Here is a 20,382-nt window from a genome sequence, read left to right as displayed (position 1 = left end):
ACTTTTAGACACAAAGATGTGATGTTGTATTTAACACCACAGTTTTAATATTTACATTTATACATTTGGCAGACGCTGTTATTCAAGCGATACATTTTCGTCACTGCGCGTGTTTCCTAAACATCAAATCCAAAAACTACAACGATCTAGCGACTCGAATATTCGTAACATTTACATTAATATTGATATCAGCGTCATAGCTCACGCTCACTTCAGAAAGGTTAAGCCAAATATAACAGTAGAACAAGAGTGAGAGAATTTGAGAGAAAATCTAAAGAGAAAAAGACACTGTGTGTAAATCCAGACACAGGCATACCGCTTTCAGCAGGCTTCTCCATCTCACATCAAACTACATCCAGGCTTCATAGAGGCAGATGACAGTCTAAAGGATGAATTAGGCAGACATTTTGCAAACCAATGTGAGCGTATCTGCACTTGCTGTCCTCCATGGCCTCTGACTCACCTTTCTAGCATCTCAGCTAATTAGCATGCATTGATTATGGTTAACCGCACAGCGAGGGCGGCAAGAGCCAAGCCAGCATCATCGCCACTTCACTCAATGTGCCATGAAGAAGATTACGCAATATCTTCAGACCCAGTCCAAGTTTGAAAACCACAGTCAAAACAGACTTCTGGAGACATGCATAAGGATCTGTTTAGGGAGGATTCTGCAATGCTTCAAAATGATTGCTTTCATAGCTGTGGGATACTGAAATTGATCTTTAATTGCATTTAAGAGGTTTTCCAACTATTGTCCTAATATAATTATATTTCTGTGATATCTTTCGAGGTGATAGTTATACTACCATGATAGTATAACCGTGTAAATTTCCCCCACACAACAATGAGAATAAAAGAAGAGCAAATAGAAATGATTTATGTCTGGCATCTCAGTTATTTAACTGGGATAAATATGAATGTTAGAAAAACTTGATTCTTCAAGTATGACGTTTCTTTTTCTGCAGAACATAAAAGAAGATACTTATTTTTAACCATCAACATCGGAGCCCATTGACTTCCACGTGGCCTTGTTTGAAAGCAAACCACTGAGACGTTTCTCAGAATCTCCCCTTTTGTGTTTCACAGAAGAAAGAAAGACTGAACAAATGATGATACATTTTTATTTTTGGGGTGCACTATCGATTGAATGACACACAACTGAGAACCCCGTTGAATCTTTTTTACTATATAACAGCAACTTCTGCGCAATAACATTTTTCTCTGGGATTTCACCAATGTCTGACTGATTTATTGCGTTAAATGGGTAATCTAAATGCGCTCTTAATGTGTTAAAAGTGCTTAGCAACAGAGCTGTGGGTTAACTTTCGAGTCCAACGAGTGCCTCCTCATTCTTTAGTTAAAGCCTTTTTGCGAAGCCTTACATTGTGACACAAAACATCTGAATGGTGCCACACAAAAGGTTAAAGTCAGATCATTGATTTTTTTGTGTTAAAAATAAACCTCGCTTGTTACTAACACCGGGATGGAAGAAAATGCAGAGAAGCACTTATATACTTGTATTTTTATTAAAAGCAGGGCTCTCTATAACGTCAGATAAATTGAACTTGGAATATTTTAAGGATCACCAATCTTTGGATTTAACAGGAAACCTTTTACCTGGAAATAAGTGTATTTATTCATTTTAGTTATAGCCATTCAGAGTTAACTGACATACAGGTATCAAAGATACAAAGCAAAAGCATCCTTTTTAATTCTAGTGGTCAATAGAGAGTGGAGGGTTATGAGTAGATCAAGTGGATGTCAGGGAAAAGAAAACATAATAAACAAAGTGTAGAAGAATGTTTCACAGTAGTTTAAATACATGATCATTTAACCCTCCAAAGTGATAGTTCAGCCCCCAAAAATCTGTCATTTTCTTGCCATTTACTCACTTGCCATTTAAAACCTATGTGACTTTCTTTCTTCCACAGAACACAGAAGAAGTTATTTTGAAGAATGCTGGTAACCGAACAGCGCTGGCACCCATTAACTTCTATTGTGTGGACACAAAACCCACGCAAGTGAATGGGTGCCAGTTAACAACATTCTTCAAAATATCTTCTTTTGTGTTCTGCAAAAGAAAGTCATACAGGTTTGAAATGGCATCGGGGTGATTAAATAATGACAGAATTTTCTTTTGGGTGAACCCTTTAAATAAAATCTAATTTAAATAAAACAAAGAAACAGGCCAGGTTAATGTGAGAATGTAACCATCTACATATGCAACAGGGCACCAAATCCACCAAGAGCATATTAAGAAAGAATGATTCTTGAGAAAAGCTGGCACATACAGAGAGTGAGGGAGTGAGGTCCATAAAAGCAATATTTTAACTCTCTAGATATGACTCTCTATGATTGGTTAATCACTTTTAATCACCAGCTGCTCACAGTGACAAAGGGTCAAGATCGCATTCACTTTCAAAGGTCGCTCGCAGTGTGAATAGGACACTACTTTCTCCAACTCAATCTCACCGCCATCTTCGGAGGTTGTTTACTAGTGATTGATATATGATCCTAGATGTGATTTCCTTCGTTGTTTACAGATCGGAAAACCAAATTCTTGTATTCCTTTGTTTCTGTCTGAAACGTCTGTGCTTTTGCAGTTTATAACACAACCGACCCACCATGTTTTTGTCTTCTTAGTCAAACGGAACATAATGAACTGAACTCACTAGCAGAAAAGAGCCGCTAACACCTACAAATATGGCCAAGCAGGCAACACGCCGTGACGTCAGCGCCACATTCTCTATTGTGACAATATTGCAGCAGCATTATTTACTTGATTATGTGTATGTGTAAGAGAAAATAACGGCTAGAGTATTTTAGGATCCTTTCAATTTTTTGGTTACCATGGAAAATGCTATTATTCTATTAACAATAGGAATATATTAAGCTTCAAGCTTTTGCGAGGTCAATGTCTAACTATAGTATCACATCCAAAACATTTCTTAAACCCCAAACTGTAGCACTGCCAATTGGTGAAACAGTAATACATTTTACATCAAATATTACATTGGCTGTACAAATTATACAACATAAGGGAAATCATTCCAACAAACTGCAAAATTAATAAATTATGTGTGGATCCCTTTTGGAACATACGAAAAACTGGATGACTTAGTATCTTGGATACAATGCTGGTTTACTATTGTATGTGTGTCTGGGTTTTTCCAGTCTGGATGCATGCAGTCTTAAAATAGAAGCATACACATACAGCACTGAAATGATCAATGGACATTCTCCCACAGACTTAAGTAAGTATGCAGTATGTTTCCAGTCAAGATACACCCAGATACACTTTTTCTATCGAAAATGTAGTTCCTGGTCAAATCCACTTTAAGTGCAAGGTAGCAGGTGGCCTTCTCACAATGTCCTTGCGATCAAAGAAATAATCCTGTGTGATCTTTCAGAAAGTGATTCAGACAGTTCAATAACCCAGCAGTACTATTCTTCCTCAGCCGGTAGAAACAGACACAAGCACACGCAGACACTAGGCTAAATAGGGACATATTTAATTTCTTACCTATCGCTTTACTGTAAGTATTAGCCCTCAATTGATGATGTTGATGGAGAGAATATTTAAAAATGATCGAACTTTACACTTTGATTGATATTGAAATGCAAAACCACTGAAAATGCCTGTGAGAAGAAATCTGCGTTTGTCCGGACTGCCATAGTCTTCAGAAATGCAAAGCTCATCCTCTGCTGAACCTTCTCACCTCTGTCCCCAATCGTTGTCCTTTCTGCACATGATGCGACACCTCACTAAAGGTCACAAACACTCTGGGCCATTCATCTGAGTGTTGCATACTAATATGATATGTACACGCTTTAATAATACCCTCCTGAGTTCATCTTCAAAGGTTCTTTACTATCATATTAGAAAAACATGATGCATTAGGGATTCTGAAACAAACACTTGACAGTTAATAAAAGCAAGCGTTTTATAAGGTCTTGTTAGATATTGTTGTTATATATTCAGAAATGAAATTCAGATGCCTGACAAACTCAAGTGTCTCTCTGAGTGTTTGAGGTGGTTGGTAATCCTGCACTGTGAGGCAACATTATTTTACATGTAGGACTCTACATTGTATTAGTGCACATGACTTATTGAATAAATAAATGTTTGAAGCATAAATAGATATATAAACATTGACAACAACACAGTTTAATGCACAAATAACTGAATGGAAGAACATGCTGTTTATAATGCAATGACTGAGCCAGTGGGAATAACAATTCAGCTCATTAATACATTTACTGGCTTTGCATTTTAAGACTTTATCCCCATAATCCATAATTCATTTAGGAGGGATCATAATGTATGTTGAAATTTCAGTTTCATTTATTTAGCACTTTCACAAGGCATGTTTTCCAAAACAGATTTATGAAAGCCCCAGCAAGCAAGCCAAAGGCACAATGGTAAGTAAGAAAACCTAATACTGAGTATTTAACACTGGTAGAAGCCAATCCATTAACTATAAACTAATAACGCAAATATTGAGTCATTTCAGTTGTTTATTTAGGCTACATATAATGATTTGAATATAAAGTAATCTGACATTTTGCTTATTTTAAGGTTTTGTTGGTTTCCTGTAATTTAACTTCCGATGTGATTCCCATGAACCCAATTGGTGAGGTATTAGCACATTATCAGCCACAACAGAAACACCCTTTTCAATGGAGCTCATATCAAACTTGTTAGTGGAATCCTGAGCTCACATAACCAGATCATGCTTAAGCCTGTTCATGTGTCATATGGGATATTGAAATACATCACATTCCATTTAAAACATTTACACAAGACATCAAAGTCAGACATTGTTCCAGCTATCAATAGGGAAAACTCACTGCTCAGATGTGAATTGATAGCTATGTAGGTATTGTATAGGTAAATAAAATAAAACTGTATAACTGGTCTAGGGGGCTTTGCCCCGATATCTTTCATGGGCCCCTCTAAAAATATCCAGCTGACAATTAAAATAAATAAAATACTTGTATGTGTATTATCTATTATTATCTGTCAATTTAATCACAGATTTTTTTATAATGCAATATATGAAATATGATTACATATCTGCCAAAGCCGAATGTACAGCATGATTGTTCCCCCAACCGTGCCATGGGCCGGGCATGGAAAATATGAAGACACAAAAAAATAGCTAATGAGTTTTACTGTCTGCTGCAGTGGACTGTAAATTGAATTAACCAATGTGAAAAGAAAAGAAAATAATAAATTAAAGAATAGCAGAGGAAATGGAAGGGTATGATAGATAGGGATATAATAGGAATAGGAATAAATGAGCGCCCCTCATTTTACAGCAAATGTTTCTGTATTATGGTTTATTCATCTCAACATTTTAATCCTGAAGATCTTTACAGTCAGCCTCCCAGTTACAAATGTGTCCAACATCGGTTCCTGTTCACAAGCATCGTAGAATGCACCTGTGTTTTTTTTCCAGTTGGTTATGACAGCTTCATCCTCCTTCCAAATTGTAAACACACTCCCTCACTATACAGTCCTTTAAGTCCTGCTTCACTTCGCTACTCAGCCTCTCTATAAAACTACAACAATCGGTCTAAAAGCCATATTGAGCCACCTACCACCCACACGTGAGTGAGTTTTTATAGCTAGCTACATCACATGGCTGGCTGGCTGCGGGGGGTGGATGCAGTGTGTGGGCCTTTTGGTAAAACGTGCTGGAAAAAAGAGAGAGGCACATGTGGTGGCACTGATGACGTTAATATGACAATTATTCATTCTTAATTCATTTATTACGATTATTCAGTTTTGCACAATCATAAAAATTCATCATAATCGATTAATCAGTAATGCATCATAAAATCTTAAATTTTGAACCACATGAACCAGAAGTTGTGATCATCTTTTTTTCAGTATTGTGATGTATTTTAAGGTGAAACATAATATAGAATGAGAAAAATAGTGGCCGTGACTTGTGCTTTCCACTGTGAATTGATAGGATCTAGAAAAGCTTGTTTCATTCATAAATCGACTGTTAGGTGCATTTTAAGATTACGCAAATGGATTTTCGACCACAAAACTAGTAATGTGAGCTAGCAAAGAAAATAAAATCTAAAGAACTTTAAAGCTTCAACACAAATGTACATAATGGATATTAGCGACAAGGGATATGTATATGCTAACTGTATAAATGTATATTTATTTACACTATTTGTAAAGATTGTCATCTCCTCTGAAATGTAAGTTCAACTTAAAAAAAATAAGTAACCTGGCTGCCTTAAAATATTTAATTAGTTCAACTTAAAAATATTTGTTAACATAACGAGTTTGCATTTAATTCTTTAGTTAATCATATATTTTATGGTATTTCATGCAATCGCCAGGCTCTGACCTCACTCCATCATTCCACTCACAGTCACCAGAGTACTTATCACCCACACCTCCAGCTCATCACCAACATCAGCCTCAAGATAAAACACTCACCTCTGCACTCAGTCTTTGTCTGGTCTCACCACGGATTACCTAAACTATTTACCGAGGCTTTCCTTCCAGGGCTTCCTTCCTTCCCAGCCTTACTACCTTCCTTCCTTCCAGGCCTTCCTTTCTTCCTTCCAGGCCTTCCTTTCTTCATCCCAGGCCTTCCTTACTTCCAGGCCTGCCTTCCTTCTTTCCTTCCCTCCAGACCTTCCTTCCTTCCAGGCCTTCCTCTCAGGCCTTCCATCTTTCCTTCCCTCCAGGCCTTCCTTCCATAAACTGCAAAGTCCTCCTGTTGGTCACGCAAGTAATGTCATCATTCACAATCTCCTGCAACTACAAAGACATTATAAGGTTCCCCTTCTCTGGATCAGTTCCACGGTTCCATGTGGAATGATCTGCCCACTGCTAAAAGATCAGCAGATTCTGTAGCCATCTTTAAGAATCGTCTGAAAATGCATCAGTCAGTTCTGACTTCTACTCTCTTTTCTACTCTCTAAAACATTTTTTACAAATTGGCTCTGTATACTGGCTATATGAGACTAGTTTTTGATTGCACTTACGCTTTTTGTTGTCCTTATGTTGTTCCAATTGCTTCCATTGTTTGCTTTAGATATACGTGTTATCATTACCCATTTCATCTCAATCGTTAACATATTTTCTTGCCTGTTTTACTCACCATGTTCATTTATATCCTGTCTGCGAGTGGATCAGTGACCTTTATTCAATTATTTATTTTTATGTAAATTTCATGGTTGGATACTTTAATCCTAATTTCACAATTCTTTAGGAAAAAATTACTTATTAAAACCTCTCCTGTCTGCTGATAATAAAATTGTTCTTTATAGCACCACTGAGGTATATAGCACTTTTCATGGAAAAGTTCTTTATGGAACCTTATAAAAAAGGGTTCTATAGCCCCAAAAAGGATTCTGCTATTGTATATCACTGTATATTCTGTATATTAAATGTGCATTCAATGTAATAATTGAAGGACAGCTGTTCATCAAGTATTTCTCAGAGGTTTCTGGCTGTTTTGGAAGGATTGGTTGTGTTATTGCCAAGTTGGATGGTGAGATTGTGTTGCACCGTGGGGTGTGCCGGAAATATGAGTTGTTCTGTCTTGGCAGGGTTCAGCTGGAGATAATGCTCTTTCATCCAAGCTGAGATCTCTTCTAAGCGGGCTGTAATGCGAGCTGCTTACAGCAATATCATCTGGGGAAAATGAGATGTAAATCTGGGTGTTGTCAGAATAACAGTGATGGGAGAAGCCATGTATGATGGGTCCCAAGGATGTCGTGTAGATGGAAAAAAGCAGCGGCCCAAGCACCGATCCCTGAGGGACCCCAGAGATCATGTGGTGGGCAGTGGACAGCGAGCCCCTCCATGACACCTTTAAGGATCTTCCGGAGAGGTAGGATTTGAACCAGTGGAGAGGAGTGCCTGAGATTCCCAAAGATGACAGGATTGACAGCAGTATCTGGTGATTGACAGTGTAGTGTCAAACGCTGCAGATAAGTCTTGCAATTGTGTTGCATACTGCCAATACAATTGAGCTATGCAACAAAAAAACATTAAATACCGCAAAAATATGACTAAACCTTCTTAGGGCAGGTGTGATGATTTCTGCTGATGCAGGTTAAACAGTGCTGATAGCCAATCGAGCCTCCCACTCTGACTCCTGTGAGTAAGTACACTGATCGGATCTGTCCACACCCTGTGTGGGCTAAAATGATATACAGAGCTGCTGGATTGGAATTTCTTCTTTATTTTAATGCCTCTCTCTTTATCTCATCTAATTTTTAGGTGTATTAAGAAGAAAAGGAATACGTATACAGCCTTTGGCACACCCACAACAAAAGCAAATACGATTTTTTAAGGTTTTCTTCTTCTCTGGACACATGTCTTTGAATCAGTAAAACAAGTGTTCATATTTAAATAATCATAGTGTATCAGATGTTTTGACTTCTGTTATTGTTGGTAGTACACACATGTGACCCTAGCTGAAATTGAAAAGCTCACTCTCTTTAGCTTCATTAAAATGTGTATTGATCATCCTTAGATATAGTCATGCTACATTCAACTTTAATTTTAATGTAACTTTTTTGCACTTAATGTAAAAGAATGCAATATGTGGTGCATTCGACAGGAATAGGCTAAGTTACAAGTATAAACATTTTTAAAAGTATTTTTTTCTACATAACGAGCAATCTATAAAAAGCTAGGAATCTGTGAATCAAAGCATTATCTGAAAAGGTTCTTGAAGTCTGGAAGTGAACAATTTCGAATCACAACTCATAATGAATAAATCATTTTCTGACAAAAGATTCACAATGTGAACATCTAATTTTCAGCACTAAAGGCGCTGCTGAATGGATAGACTCTATATCTTTGTAAACTATTGCTCATGGTTTAATTGGCTTTTTGTCTTTTTGCTTTGGCAAATTGCAGCTGTCAAAGCCTAATAGCTGAATAGCGCTTAACAATACGCTATGAAAGCCCTTAGAGGTTACCCAGCTCTTCCATCCCTGGTATGGTGCAAAATTATTCTGTCCCATGTTTCTTTATTCCATCATAGGACTTTCGCAATATCACATTTTCACTATCGTGTCCAATTCACAGTAATGATAATATCACAATTATCAATGTTAACAATGTTTGTTTTTTAATGAACAAATATTGCTTTCGTCAAATTTATCTTTACTTATGGTATTTTTGTGTTTCTCCTATTTTAGCTTACAACTCAAACTTAAAATTCAAGTAGGGATAAGGGAGATAGTTGCTAGAAAAACGCACTTGAAAAATGTTTTGATTTGACATGATCTTACCTTGTATTAAAAATATGTGAAAATAAGTGTAAAGGTATTGTAGTTTATATTTTTTATCCATTTTCTTACACTTTTACAAGAAATTAAGGTTATTCTATAGTGTTATTTCAATAGTTTTTATTTAAAATAAAATAAGAATATGAGTATGTATATATATATATATATATTACACAAAAAAGTTTTTACAGTATATTTCTATAAATGTCAGTTTACAGAAAATGTTTTTTTACGGTGTATGTAAACACAGACTTTTATTCTGGATGCGATAAATCTTGATTAATTGTTTAACAGCCCTTTTAAGTATAATTGTTTAGGCCAGTTCAATTTGACAATTTGCAAAGATATACATTCAGAATAAATGACATATTCAGACGTAAATAACAGACGGTCGCATTTATCCAGTGTGCTTTATGTAAGCCACACATTTCATGAGCATGTGTATTCCCTGGGAAATCGAACTTTTATGTTGGTAGCTCCAAGCGATGTCTATATTTCACCAGCAAATGCTGCTCAATACGCTCTCATATGTGTTCATATAAATCAGTACATATTGTTCCAATAATTTTGGTGAGTTTTGTACTTCCGTGTAAAGTAGTCGTAAGCCTTGTTTTTCGACAAACTGAAATGATAAGATACTGATTTGGTATTTGGTTCACTGATATAATCATGTTGGGCCATGATGCCATATGGTCAAAACACCATGTGCACTGCCTACAGGAAAGACAGCAAAACATGCTGGGAGAAATAAAGCAGGACAGACCGAAGTGCAGAAATCTCATAAACATGAATAATTCTTTGGGCACATATATATGCCCTCTCCAAATTGTCTTTGTATGAATCTTAACTTGACTTTTCAATTGTGGCTTGAGTATCTAATTATGTTTCGATACCACTTCATGCCATGTAAACCTTGAAATGATTGAAATATCTCGATTTAATGGGATCTAAATGTTATTTACAAATATGACCAAGAGAGTCCTTAATTTCTCATTTAAGTTCACAAGAGAGCAGACCTTTATAATGTACACAGGCGCAGATGAATCATGAAGATCTGTCATCGGTAACCCGTTAATAAATCTGGGAATACATACATTTTTACGTATAATTGTAGGTGTGAACCTACAACTATGTGATCTTAATGTTAATGTTTAAAAAAAACTTGCTGAAAAAGCCTCACTGTCCCTTTGCTCACATGTTTTCAGCATGCTGATTTTATAGTCAATCTATCATCGTGATCTCTTGCAGGATTGAATTACACATTATTTAAAACAATTTACATTTTGAGGAAATTGAATCAAAGTGAATGGCTTGACAAGATGGTCTGGCTGACAAAGGTGTGATCATTTTATTATATCTAATACAAGTTAATATAAAATTATTAAAATATCCCTAATGAGTGGTCTGATATCGCATAATACCTGAATGTGCGCCGGTTTATGAGGAATACCAGACTGCTGGAGGACACAAGTGGCCAATAGGAATCAAGCATTCCAGTGAGTAATTATGATAATGCAATTTGAGGCAGACCTGTTTAAGCATCATTCAGAGAACCGGTTTCTGTAATGAATTGTACATAATAAAACATCAACATAAGCTACAACAAGCTGCATGTCAGTTATGAATAAACATTACCACTTCTATGTTGTCCACATCAATAGGGCGAGAGATCTTGAGAAGGATATTTCTGTTACTCTGTCTTTGTTTAATCTAGCCTGTGGAAACATAAAACAAATACAAAAAAATCGACTATTACATATAAATCTCTGTTTGATTTTATTTCTATGTATCAAGTTACTGTATACTGCCATTTATAAAAAGACAAAGACTAAAATTCTAATTTGTGCTTTCATTGCATATTATACCTGAGAGCTAAACTATTTATCATAAAGTTGAAATCTATTAAGTGAAACATTTTACAGCGTGACAACGATATAAAGGTGTTTTAAAAAGGATAATTCACCCAAAAATGAAAATTCTGTTATAATTTACCCACCTTCGTGCTGTTCCAAATCTGTGTAAATGTATTTGTTTTGATGAACACAGAGGAAGAAACTTGGAAGAATGTATATAACCAAACAGATTTTGCCCCCCATTGACTACCATGTAGGAAAAATACAATGGTAGTCAATAGTGCCCCAGAACTGTTTTCTGCCCTACATACTTAAGAGTTTTGCATTCGCGTTGCGTGCATTTATAATACGTTCGTCTGAACGGCCAAAACATCCGTTACCGGCCCCAAACAATAGCGGCCCACTGGGAAAACGACCGGTTCGCCAGATGGCCAGTCCGCCCCTGTCAGTCACTAAACATTAGAGATAGCTGAAAAATCGCTTTCACACTCCAGTTAGACGTGTATAAAGAGATTCATTCTGTGTTTCTGTGAAGAGATTTTAAACAACAGTTTTTCTTTTTAATTCTATTATTTCACATGAATAAATAAAGTGATATTACCTATTACTATAAAGTATTTAGCTACGTAAAGGTGCTGTGTGTAATTTTTGAAGGATCTATTGACAGAAATGCAATATAATAGATACAACTATGTCTTCAGAGGTGTATAAAGACCTTTCATAATGAAGCGTTATGTTTTTATTATCTAAGAATGAGCTATTTCTATCTACATACACCACGGATCCTCTTACATGGAATTCTCCATGTTGTTTCTACAGTAGCGCTCACTGGACAAACTGCTCTATAGAGCGAATTTCTTAAATACGTTATCTCCTTCGGCAAAGAAGTGAAAGCTTGTCATCTTTATCCTGTGTCAGCCACACTAGTGCATCGAAAAGGAGGGTTAGAGTGAACCGTTGGTTGCAATTCCCGACCTCACCACTAGATGGCTCTAAATTTCACACACTGGACCTTTAAGAATTTACTTTAGCTTTTAAGTATTTTTGTCAAAGCTTTCCACGTGCTACATGTATTTAATAAGTATAATCCTCTATAAGAAAACCCAGACTTTTTATGTAAAACATAAGCCTTGATCTTTTTTGCTTCCTTTGAGTCCTGGTTCCTAAGAACCCTTCCATAGCTATCTCTTTTTGAAGCAATGTCACAACACCAGTACAGTTTGTGATAAGAAGAGCAGACGAAAAACAGACCATAAGTCATTCTTCCTGAGAGCTGCACCATCTTTCTGCTCAAGCACACTGAATTTGAAAAGAGTCTGTAAGGCACTCGAGAATCTCATTAGGCTGGGTCGCTGTCTACACTTTTTCTAATTTATGGAAATGAAGTTGGTGATAAGTGTGAAGATGGACTTCTGGGTTACCGAGAACAGAAAAGAAATGGGTTTCTATGACCCCATGAAAATGACTTAATTTTATAATAAAAGCTCATTACAATAAATGCATAACTGTGAGAGTAATTGTAAAAAAAGATTGTAGTGCAAAATGGTTATTTTGACAACCATTGATGAAACATTCTCAAGGCAAAAATGCTTCTACTATCAGATCACTGCGAATAACTTTTTGTAGCACGTTTTTATTGGACATTTTCTTATTATTTATGAACTGCAGATTTGCTTGATGTGTGTATTTTCTACATCCATCATACAGATTCTATTATGATACAACAAGGTAACCACGACATGGCCAGGGTCACAAATGATACAGCTGAGTGGCTGCCTGCTTTGTCCTCTTTTAATGTTTTGTAGACGGACTGCACAAGGTGATGACTCTTAATGGGTTCCTGGTTAGTGCTTTTGCTGTTGCAATAGCTCCATACTCTTGCAATAAAAACAGATCTCAATAAGGTGAAGTGATCTCATCTCGTAAAATGAAATTGCAAGAGTGTGTATGTGCGTGTACTCTATTTCATTCTGTTTGGTATTGTAAGGTAACATACTGGTATCGCTGGTGATGGAAAGATGGATTTTTGTCTGCACTTTTAACACAGACCCCAATGACTTTTGTGGTATTCATTTTCTATATCTGGTTCTCGGTAAGCATCGAATTTGTTCCTGTGATGTCACTCGTTTTATGATTCATATGGTGCACACATGGACGGTGCATTTTGCAGCATATTGCAGTTGGGTTTAAGGGGAATCAAGTTAGAGAAACATAATAAATACTCTCTCATCGAATGGAATGCACAATACTAACTGCAAGTTTTTGCCAGGACTACAAATAAGACTGGACAGGAGTATTTGTTACTTGTGGTGCCAGATTTTTTATATTCTTTATTGAATGTGTTCACATTTTAGCAAAAATGAAAATCTAATTTTAAACACATCATTGACGCATACTGTGAACTGTGGGTGATATGCATGAGCAATCCATGAAACTTCAACTGACTGACGAAATCTGTTTCTTATGTTGGTCACATATGTGAGATCAGAAATTCATCTTATCACACTTTCAACCTGTACTTTGGTGGATTTGTCAAGATGCTATATTAATCCACTCGTCTTTTTAAAGAGCTCTTTTGAAGTATTCCAAAAAATAAATGAGAAAAATGTTGAAGCATTTATGCTAATGATGACAAGAAAAGTCAAAGTAAACGATTCAGCGGCATACACAATGTGGGATGTACTCATTATAGAGTCATTACCTGAAGGTAGAAGGTACTGTAACTCTTCAAGATCACACATCAATTAACCAAACAAAATTGAATAAATCCTAATCTCTCCCCAGTGCTTTGCGTAAAAGTGAAATCAGTGCACAGACAAAGAATCAGTTTGGAGGAATAGTACAACCAAAAATTGAAATCTGATATTTTACTCACCAACCTGAGTTGAACACAGACAATTTTACATTGAAATGCTTTTAAACACTTTGATCATTTGTGTCCGGTATAAGTATATAAAGATATTTAAATATAATGTATTTTCCAAATAAATAATTTGTTTGTGTTAAACAGAAAAAGAAGATATATGGGTAGTTGACAAATATACAGTACATGTGTCATATGGTGTGATATAGCAAAAAACAAACTGGCATAATATATTCATACAATAATACAGTATTTGAACCATTGTAGCAGCTTTCCATTAAACTGCAGATAATGGTTATATGAGTGAGCAAGTAGTTGACGCGTAAAATATTTGAGTAACAGATGTAAGATGCACATAGTCTCTTTCTTTAAATGCTCAAATGAATAAACATTGCTACATTACTTTATATGATTTATATTTTATATTATAAAATAGCATAAGAGATTTCTTCTTTGTTAGGGTAAGTAAAGTTTGATATAATTTTGTTTGCTGGGTGAGGCCTAATTTGACATCATATCAACACAATGACATTGAAAGCCTTTATATTAGTTTATTTGTATTTTTACATCAAGCAACTTTGTTAATAGGTTTAAAATGTCTGACATATTCAGAATACACAGACATCATTAAAACAGCACAGCAGCATTTCCCACAGACGGATATGATTTGATTACATCATTCATAAACATTGACATGTATATACAGATAGAATAGCAAACAAAAGAACAAAACAGCCACTGTGTAAAATTGAAGGCACAATACAAGGTCATTTAGACAGTATTAATGCTGATTGCCCTCTTCTTTCAACTGGTTGTCACCTGTATACAATGACATGCTGCAAGTGACCTTGTTTACAAGGAAAAATATTCATTAAATTAAATTACAGTAGACAGTAAAAATGACGATATGCTGCCATCTGCTGGTGCAACTAGGCAATAAGTTACAAGTTTTTTACATGCTGAAAATGTCTTGCAATAACCCAGCAATTTAAAATAATGCATGGGTCTTTGAGTGTTGCTTTGGGAATACACATCTCTCTTTAAATTAATTACAATTATTATATAATTAATAAATAATGAACAACATCAGAATATGTGACCAATAAATGAGGTAAAATATTTCAGTGCAAACATTTGTACATCTTTGGCAAGCATCAGGATTCACAGATTTCTAGAATCAATCAACGCAGACATGCATGTTTTATCAGGGAATCCAGATTGCGTGCATTTTTCCTATTGCACACTATATATCACCTAGCAGCACTTGAAAAATGAAATTGTATGATAAGAGTACGATAAAAAGACTTTGTCCAATCTTCGTTTTAAACCTTAAGTCATAATAAATAAGGCCAGTTAAAGGAACAGTTCACACAAAAAGGAAAACTCTGTGATCACTTACTCACCCTCCTCCAGTTGTTCCATCTGTATCTGTATACATTTCTTTGTTCTGATGAACACAGAGAAAGATATTTGGACGAATGCTTGTAACCAAACAGTTCAAAAGGCTGCCATTGACTACCATAGAAGAAATAATGTAAAGGTGACTCAGAACTGTTTGTTTTCCTAAATTCTTCAAAATATATCAGTTTGTGTTCAACAGAACAAAATCAAATACAATCTTTTTTCCTATGGTAGTGGATGATGCCACAGAACTGAAAATGGCTAGCAATCTTACAAATGTATTTATTTGTGTTTAACATAACAAATAAATTCATATAGGTTTGAAACAACCTGAGGGTGAGTTAATGACAGAATTTTAATTTTTGAGTGAACTAGCCCACTTTACAATATGGTGCTATTAGTTAACATTAATAAATGCCTTAGCAAACATTAGCTAACAATGAACAATTTGGTTTATCAGCATTAATAAATCCTTGTCAATGTTAGTTCGTGTCAATAAAGTTATTCATTATAGTTCATGGTGCATTAACTAATGTTAACAGTAATTAATACATTATTAAAATCAAACGTTGTCAATGTTGAAATTAACATGAATTAATATGAATAAATGCTCTAGAAGTATTGTTCATTGTCAGTTTATGTTAGCTAATGCATAAACTACTTGCTAACAAATAGCACTATATTGTAAAGTGTTACCAGCTTCTTCAATTAAATAAGCACCTAAGTACACAGAAACGTAAAATGAGGTATTGAAGTTTTTCAACAAATTCTGCATAAGTGCTTTCTGTCAGCAATGCTATTACACGTGTCTATCAAAGTGCATCATTGAGTGTATGACAAATAAAACCTGAAATTTAAATCTTCTCAATCTCCAAGTATTTTGTTGTTTGATCATTCAGACTTTAGCTTTGTTCTCTCTGACAATACTTCAAATGCCCATTAGATGTTTTTTTCTTATTCCGCTTGTCAAACTCCTCTGTGATCTCTGCCAGTGTCCTCCCCTTGGTTTCAGGTAAAGTGAGACCAATGAAAATACACCCAGCCACACAAACACCACAAAACGGTATGAAACAAAACTGTCCTAGACCGCTAACAATGAAAGGGAACGCCATTCCTATAAGGAACAGATTAAGCCACATCATAGACCCGGCAACCATGTACGCAGCGGGACGTGCCATCTGGTCAAAAAGTTCAGCAGGAAGAATCCCTGTGACCCCTGCGGGACCCATGCCGAAACTCAAGATGTAGGCAAACAAGCACACCATACTCAGATAGGGCATGCCGGCCACTTTGCCCTGCAGTGAGAGAGCCACTGTGAAGACCACCGCCCAGCAGGACATGAGCGCGTACCCGCCAGCGAGAAGCAACCTGCGGCCGACACGTTCTACCAGTAGATTACACACCAGGGCGGAAGTGAACTCACACGCACCTGTGCCGATTGTGGCATACTGGATCTTCGCCGTAGGAATACCAGCTTCCTGAAAAATATATGATGCATAGAAATAAATAGAATCATTACCACAGAGCATCATGGCACTGCTGGCTACCATAACCGTACGGAGCTGCCTGCGAAGGCTTCGGTCAGCAAACAGTTCTCGCAAAGTTTTGGCGCGTGCTTCGCCCGCGTCTGCCCGCTCCTGAAGAATCTCCTCCATCTCTGCGTTAAAAACGCTGCACTCTCTGAGGCGTTTCAGAGCTCGGGCGCACGCCTCGCTATCTCCTTTGTCAATGAGCAGGTAACGTGGGCTTTCTGGAAACCAGGGCAGGGTGAGCAGCTGTAAAAGACCGGGGAGAGCATTGCTAGCCAGAAGATAAGGCCAGAGGGCTTCGCCCCCTAAAACTTCAGTCAGACCAATGACCTGACCCAGCAAGATTCCCAGAGCAGTGAAAACAGCAGAAGAGAAGGCAACGGCTCCTCTGAGGTGTTTAGGAGCACTTTCTCCAAAATACATAGGCTGGACGTTCATACTGATCCCCGCATTGACCCCCACAAGCAGACGACCAAGAATGACCATCTCAAAGGACCCAGCCGAGCGGCTGCACAAAACAATGACTGCGCTTAGAAAAAGAAAGCAGTTGTTAAGCAGCAACGCTCCCTTCCGTCCAAATTGAATAGCCATTGGTCCAGCAAGCAGAGATCCCAAAAATCCTCCAAGTGAAAACGAGGAAACTATAATTGTCCATATTAGTGTCACCTGACTGGACTCGAGAGCTGTACCCCATCTCTTCATACACGTCTCATTAATGAACGTCTGCACGTGAGATGTAGGTGCATTGATGATGGAAATATTGTAGCCATATTGAAATGTCCCACCAATGGCTGCAGAACACACAGTTAGCGCAAGAGTCCGTGTCAAACCTTCCCGTTTTATATCAGTCTCTGCCATTTTACAAAACAAAACTGAGCTTTAAAGGGGGAAATTCGCTTAAATACCCGACCATTGTTGGAATACGTAAAAACGGAGATTGTACTGTGATCTGTCATTGAAATTAAGCCGACTGAGCGGAGCGCTTCCGTAATGTGACGTCAGTGATCTGTCATTGAAATTAAGCAGACTGAGCAGAGCGCTTCCGTTACGTGACGACAGTCGCACTTTCAAAATAAGAGTTCTGATGCGAGTACTCTTGATACTATTAACACAAAATCACAAAGTTCAGTGAAGACTTTATGTGTATTTATATAGTTTGGTGAGACTCCTGAAAGCGATAGTGATTATTCGAATTTCTCTTTCAGCATTGTAATTCGGTTGTTTCCATGTATTTATCGAAAGAAGAACTTTCTGGCAGCGGTGGGATTTGAACCCACGCCTCCGAAGAGACTGGAGCCTTAATCCAGCGCCTTAGACCGCTCGGCCACGCTACCTTACAACAACTTCTGCAATTTCTATTTGCAACATTTTTAAAAGCCTAACTGTGGCAAAAATGTGGCAAATTCCGTGGCAAAACCTTTTTTGCTTTAGCTACGCATTGTGTCAATGAGCACATTCATCTATACTTTTACACTGGCAATTACAAACAAACCTTGGAAAAGTATACTCTGATCCACCTGTTTCATTATATTGCAGGTTCAAATCTGCATCATGCCAACTTTTTCCCCATCACATATCAGATCACAGAGCCATCGATTCTAAGAAATATTGAAAAGCGGCCTACGAGTGTTTAATAATGGGTGAAGGACTAGCAATGTAACTTACAGACCTGACGGGCATAGGCAGGACCTCGAATGAACTTTATTTTCCTCTCACACAGTAACAACTACCCACTACCTATCGCTACACTAACTCGCTAGCCTGCTAGCACTGAAAATATACTCGCCGTCCAACGCCACGCCTCCTCCAAACCCATGAACGTATTTTCGATACGCTGATATCAACCCGATACATAGCAAGCAGTAGGATAGCTAATATAATTTAAGACATTTCAAATCAGCACTCTGTGGCAAGACACGATAGTGTCGAGTTCCATCAATTTGAAATAAAGAATAGTTCTGCCAGACTGCCATTATTAACTACATTACTAGCTATTATAGTGGATTAGTGGATTATATTTGTTATATTACGAGACGCAAACTTTAACATAGCTAGCGGACTAAGCTAACTCTTAAACTGTCAGGAATGCAAATGTGATGATCCATGCCATTTTAACATTTCAGCTCGGCAACTTGTTTTACGTAGCGTTTAGAAACACGTATGAGGTGGACGGTGGCGCTCCGCCTTCCTCTAGGCTGAGGCTGTTTACATCGGAGTGCATAAAGTCAATTTGTTATTTTAACCAGTCAAAGAGAAAATAAGGCACATTCTTCTTCACGGTGATTTGAAGTGCCCGCGGTAACACTACCACTGCGGTTTTTTACTACCGACTACCATCGAAGATTTCCTTAAAGTGAACCATCTGTTTATAGAAAACAAAATATTTTTAAATCGCGAATTTTATTTTTTGCAGAAAGAATCTAAACATTTATCAAACAATATGATGATAAATAAACAAAATATAAATATTACTCAAAATAATATTTTGTCATGATTTGGCTTCGTTTTCTTTTTTCGAGTCGTCCACCAAGTCCTTAAAGCCAAGTTTTTCGAGGGGTTCCTTGGCCATTAATTGTCTGTGAAATTAAAGAAAGGAATTAATTGCTGATATTTTTCAAATTAAATTTAAGGTTAGAAAAGGTCAGTAAAACTCACCTGTCCATTCTGCACTCTAAATATTCCTTTGACTCTACCCGACAGCGTGAATTGTCAAACCGGTTGTTTTTAAGGCATCTCATATATGTATCTTTAAATGCCTTACATTCACCTGTGTATACACAACATATATTTGAACAACAGAAGACGTTTGCATTAATGTCAGTGAATATTGGGTCTTACCAAAATGATCTAGAGGGAACGATCCTTTATCGGGTGCACGCGGACGGAACGATTTGGTTCCGAAATTCATCGCCGTTGACATTTTGTCCTAATATTTGGTCTCAGTGCTACATTAACTTGTGAAAGAGAACATAGACGCAGATGAAGATATAAACGGTGCCTCAACTAGTTTACTTCCTCTTTAGGGTGACTACAATTTCAAAATAAAAGTTTCTTACGATTGAAACAGAAACGCATTTTGTGTTATCCTAGAAAACGTATTTGTGACTATCGTGTGACCACGTTTGACTATATTTGAAGAGTTTGGTTCCGAAATGAAATAAAAAAAATAAAAAATCAGGTTTTTTATTATGTTATCATATTTTATTGTGTTTGTTAGCTGCATTTATTTTGTAATTATGGCTAAACAACTGCAGTTTTATTGATATTAATAGGAATGCACAATAAAAAAACATATTTTTTTAATATTTTAAAAAACGTAGTAACTCTTCAGTCGGTTTATAGTTACTACAGTGTTCATAGAGTTAACGAATATTTGTTCTAAAAATGGTTGAAAAGTAAAAAGAAAACCTTCAAGGTACGCCTGAATATAGAAATACTTAAACAAATATTTGAA

General features: G+C 36.7%; 2 protein-coding genes across 2 annotated transcripts; both read right to left on the bottom strand.

Moving 5' to 3' along the window:
- Positions 1-14,540: 14,540 nt before the first annotated feature.
- LOC306906123 (solute carrier family 2, facilitated glucose transporter member 11) lies at positions 14,541-18,341 on the bottom strand. Its single transcript, XM_079477260.1, has one exon. It carries the CDS (start codon positions 17,784-17,786, stop codon positions 16,302-16,304), a length of 1,485 nt encoding a protein of 494 aa, XP_079333386.1. The 5' UTR covers positions 17,787-18,341; the 3' UTR covers positions 14,541-16,301.
- Positions 18,342-19,379: 1,038 nt separating this feature from the next.
- cox19 (cytochrome c oxidase assembly factor COX19) lies at positions 19,380-19,932 on the bottom strand. The gene is made up of 3 exons (XM_079476218.1): positions 19,767-19,932; positions 19,584-19,695; positions 19,380-19,504 (listed from the first exon to the last, which is right to left on the bottom strand). Exons 1-3 carry the CDS (start codon positions 19,846-19,848, stop codon positions 19,417-19,419), a joined length of 282 nt encoding a protein of 93 aa, XP_079332344.1. The 5' UTR covers positions 19,849-19,932; the 3' UTR covers positions 19,380-19,416.
- Between the last annotated feature and the right edge of the window lie 450 nt (positions 19,933-20,382).

This window comes from Barbatula barbatula, assembly GCF_947034865.1.
Source record: "Barbatula barbatula genome assembly, chromosome: 16".
In the NCBI taxonomy this organism is placed as follows: Eukaryota; Metazoa; Chordata; class Actinopteri; order Cypriniformes; family Nemacheilidae; genus Barbatula; species Barbatula barbatula.
The sequence above is the reverse complement of the archived record's forward strand: the minus strand, read 5'-3'. Positions and strand labels throughout refer to the sequence as shown.

Bases quoted from the DNA above. Each gene is read 5' to 3' on its own strand.
- cox19 (XM_079476218.1), bottom strand. From the start codon at position 19,848: ATGTCAACGGCGATGAATTTCGGAACCAAATCGTTCCGTCCGCGTGCA. The intron at 19,696-19,766 runs GTAAGACCCAAT...GTGTATACACAG, and splicing joins GTTCCCTCTAGATCATTTTG to GTGAATGTAAGGCATTTAAA. The intron at 19,505-19,583 runs GTGAGTTTTACT...TTAATTTCACAG, and splicing joins TTAGAGTGCAGAATGGACAG to ACAATTAATGGCCAAGGAAC.
- LOC306906123 (XM_079477260.1), bottom strand. From the start codon at position 17,786: ATGGCAGAGACTGATATAAAACGGGAAGGTTTGACACGGACTCTTGCG.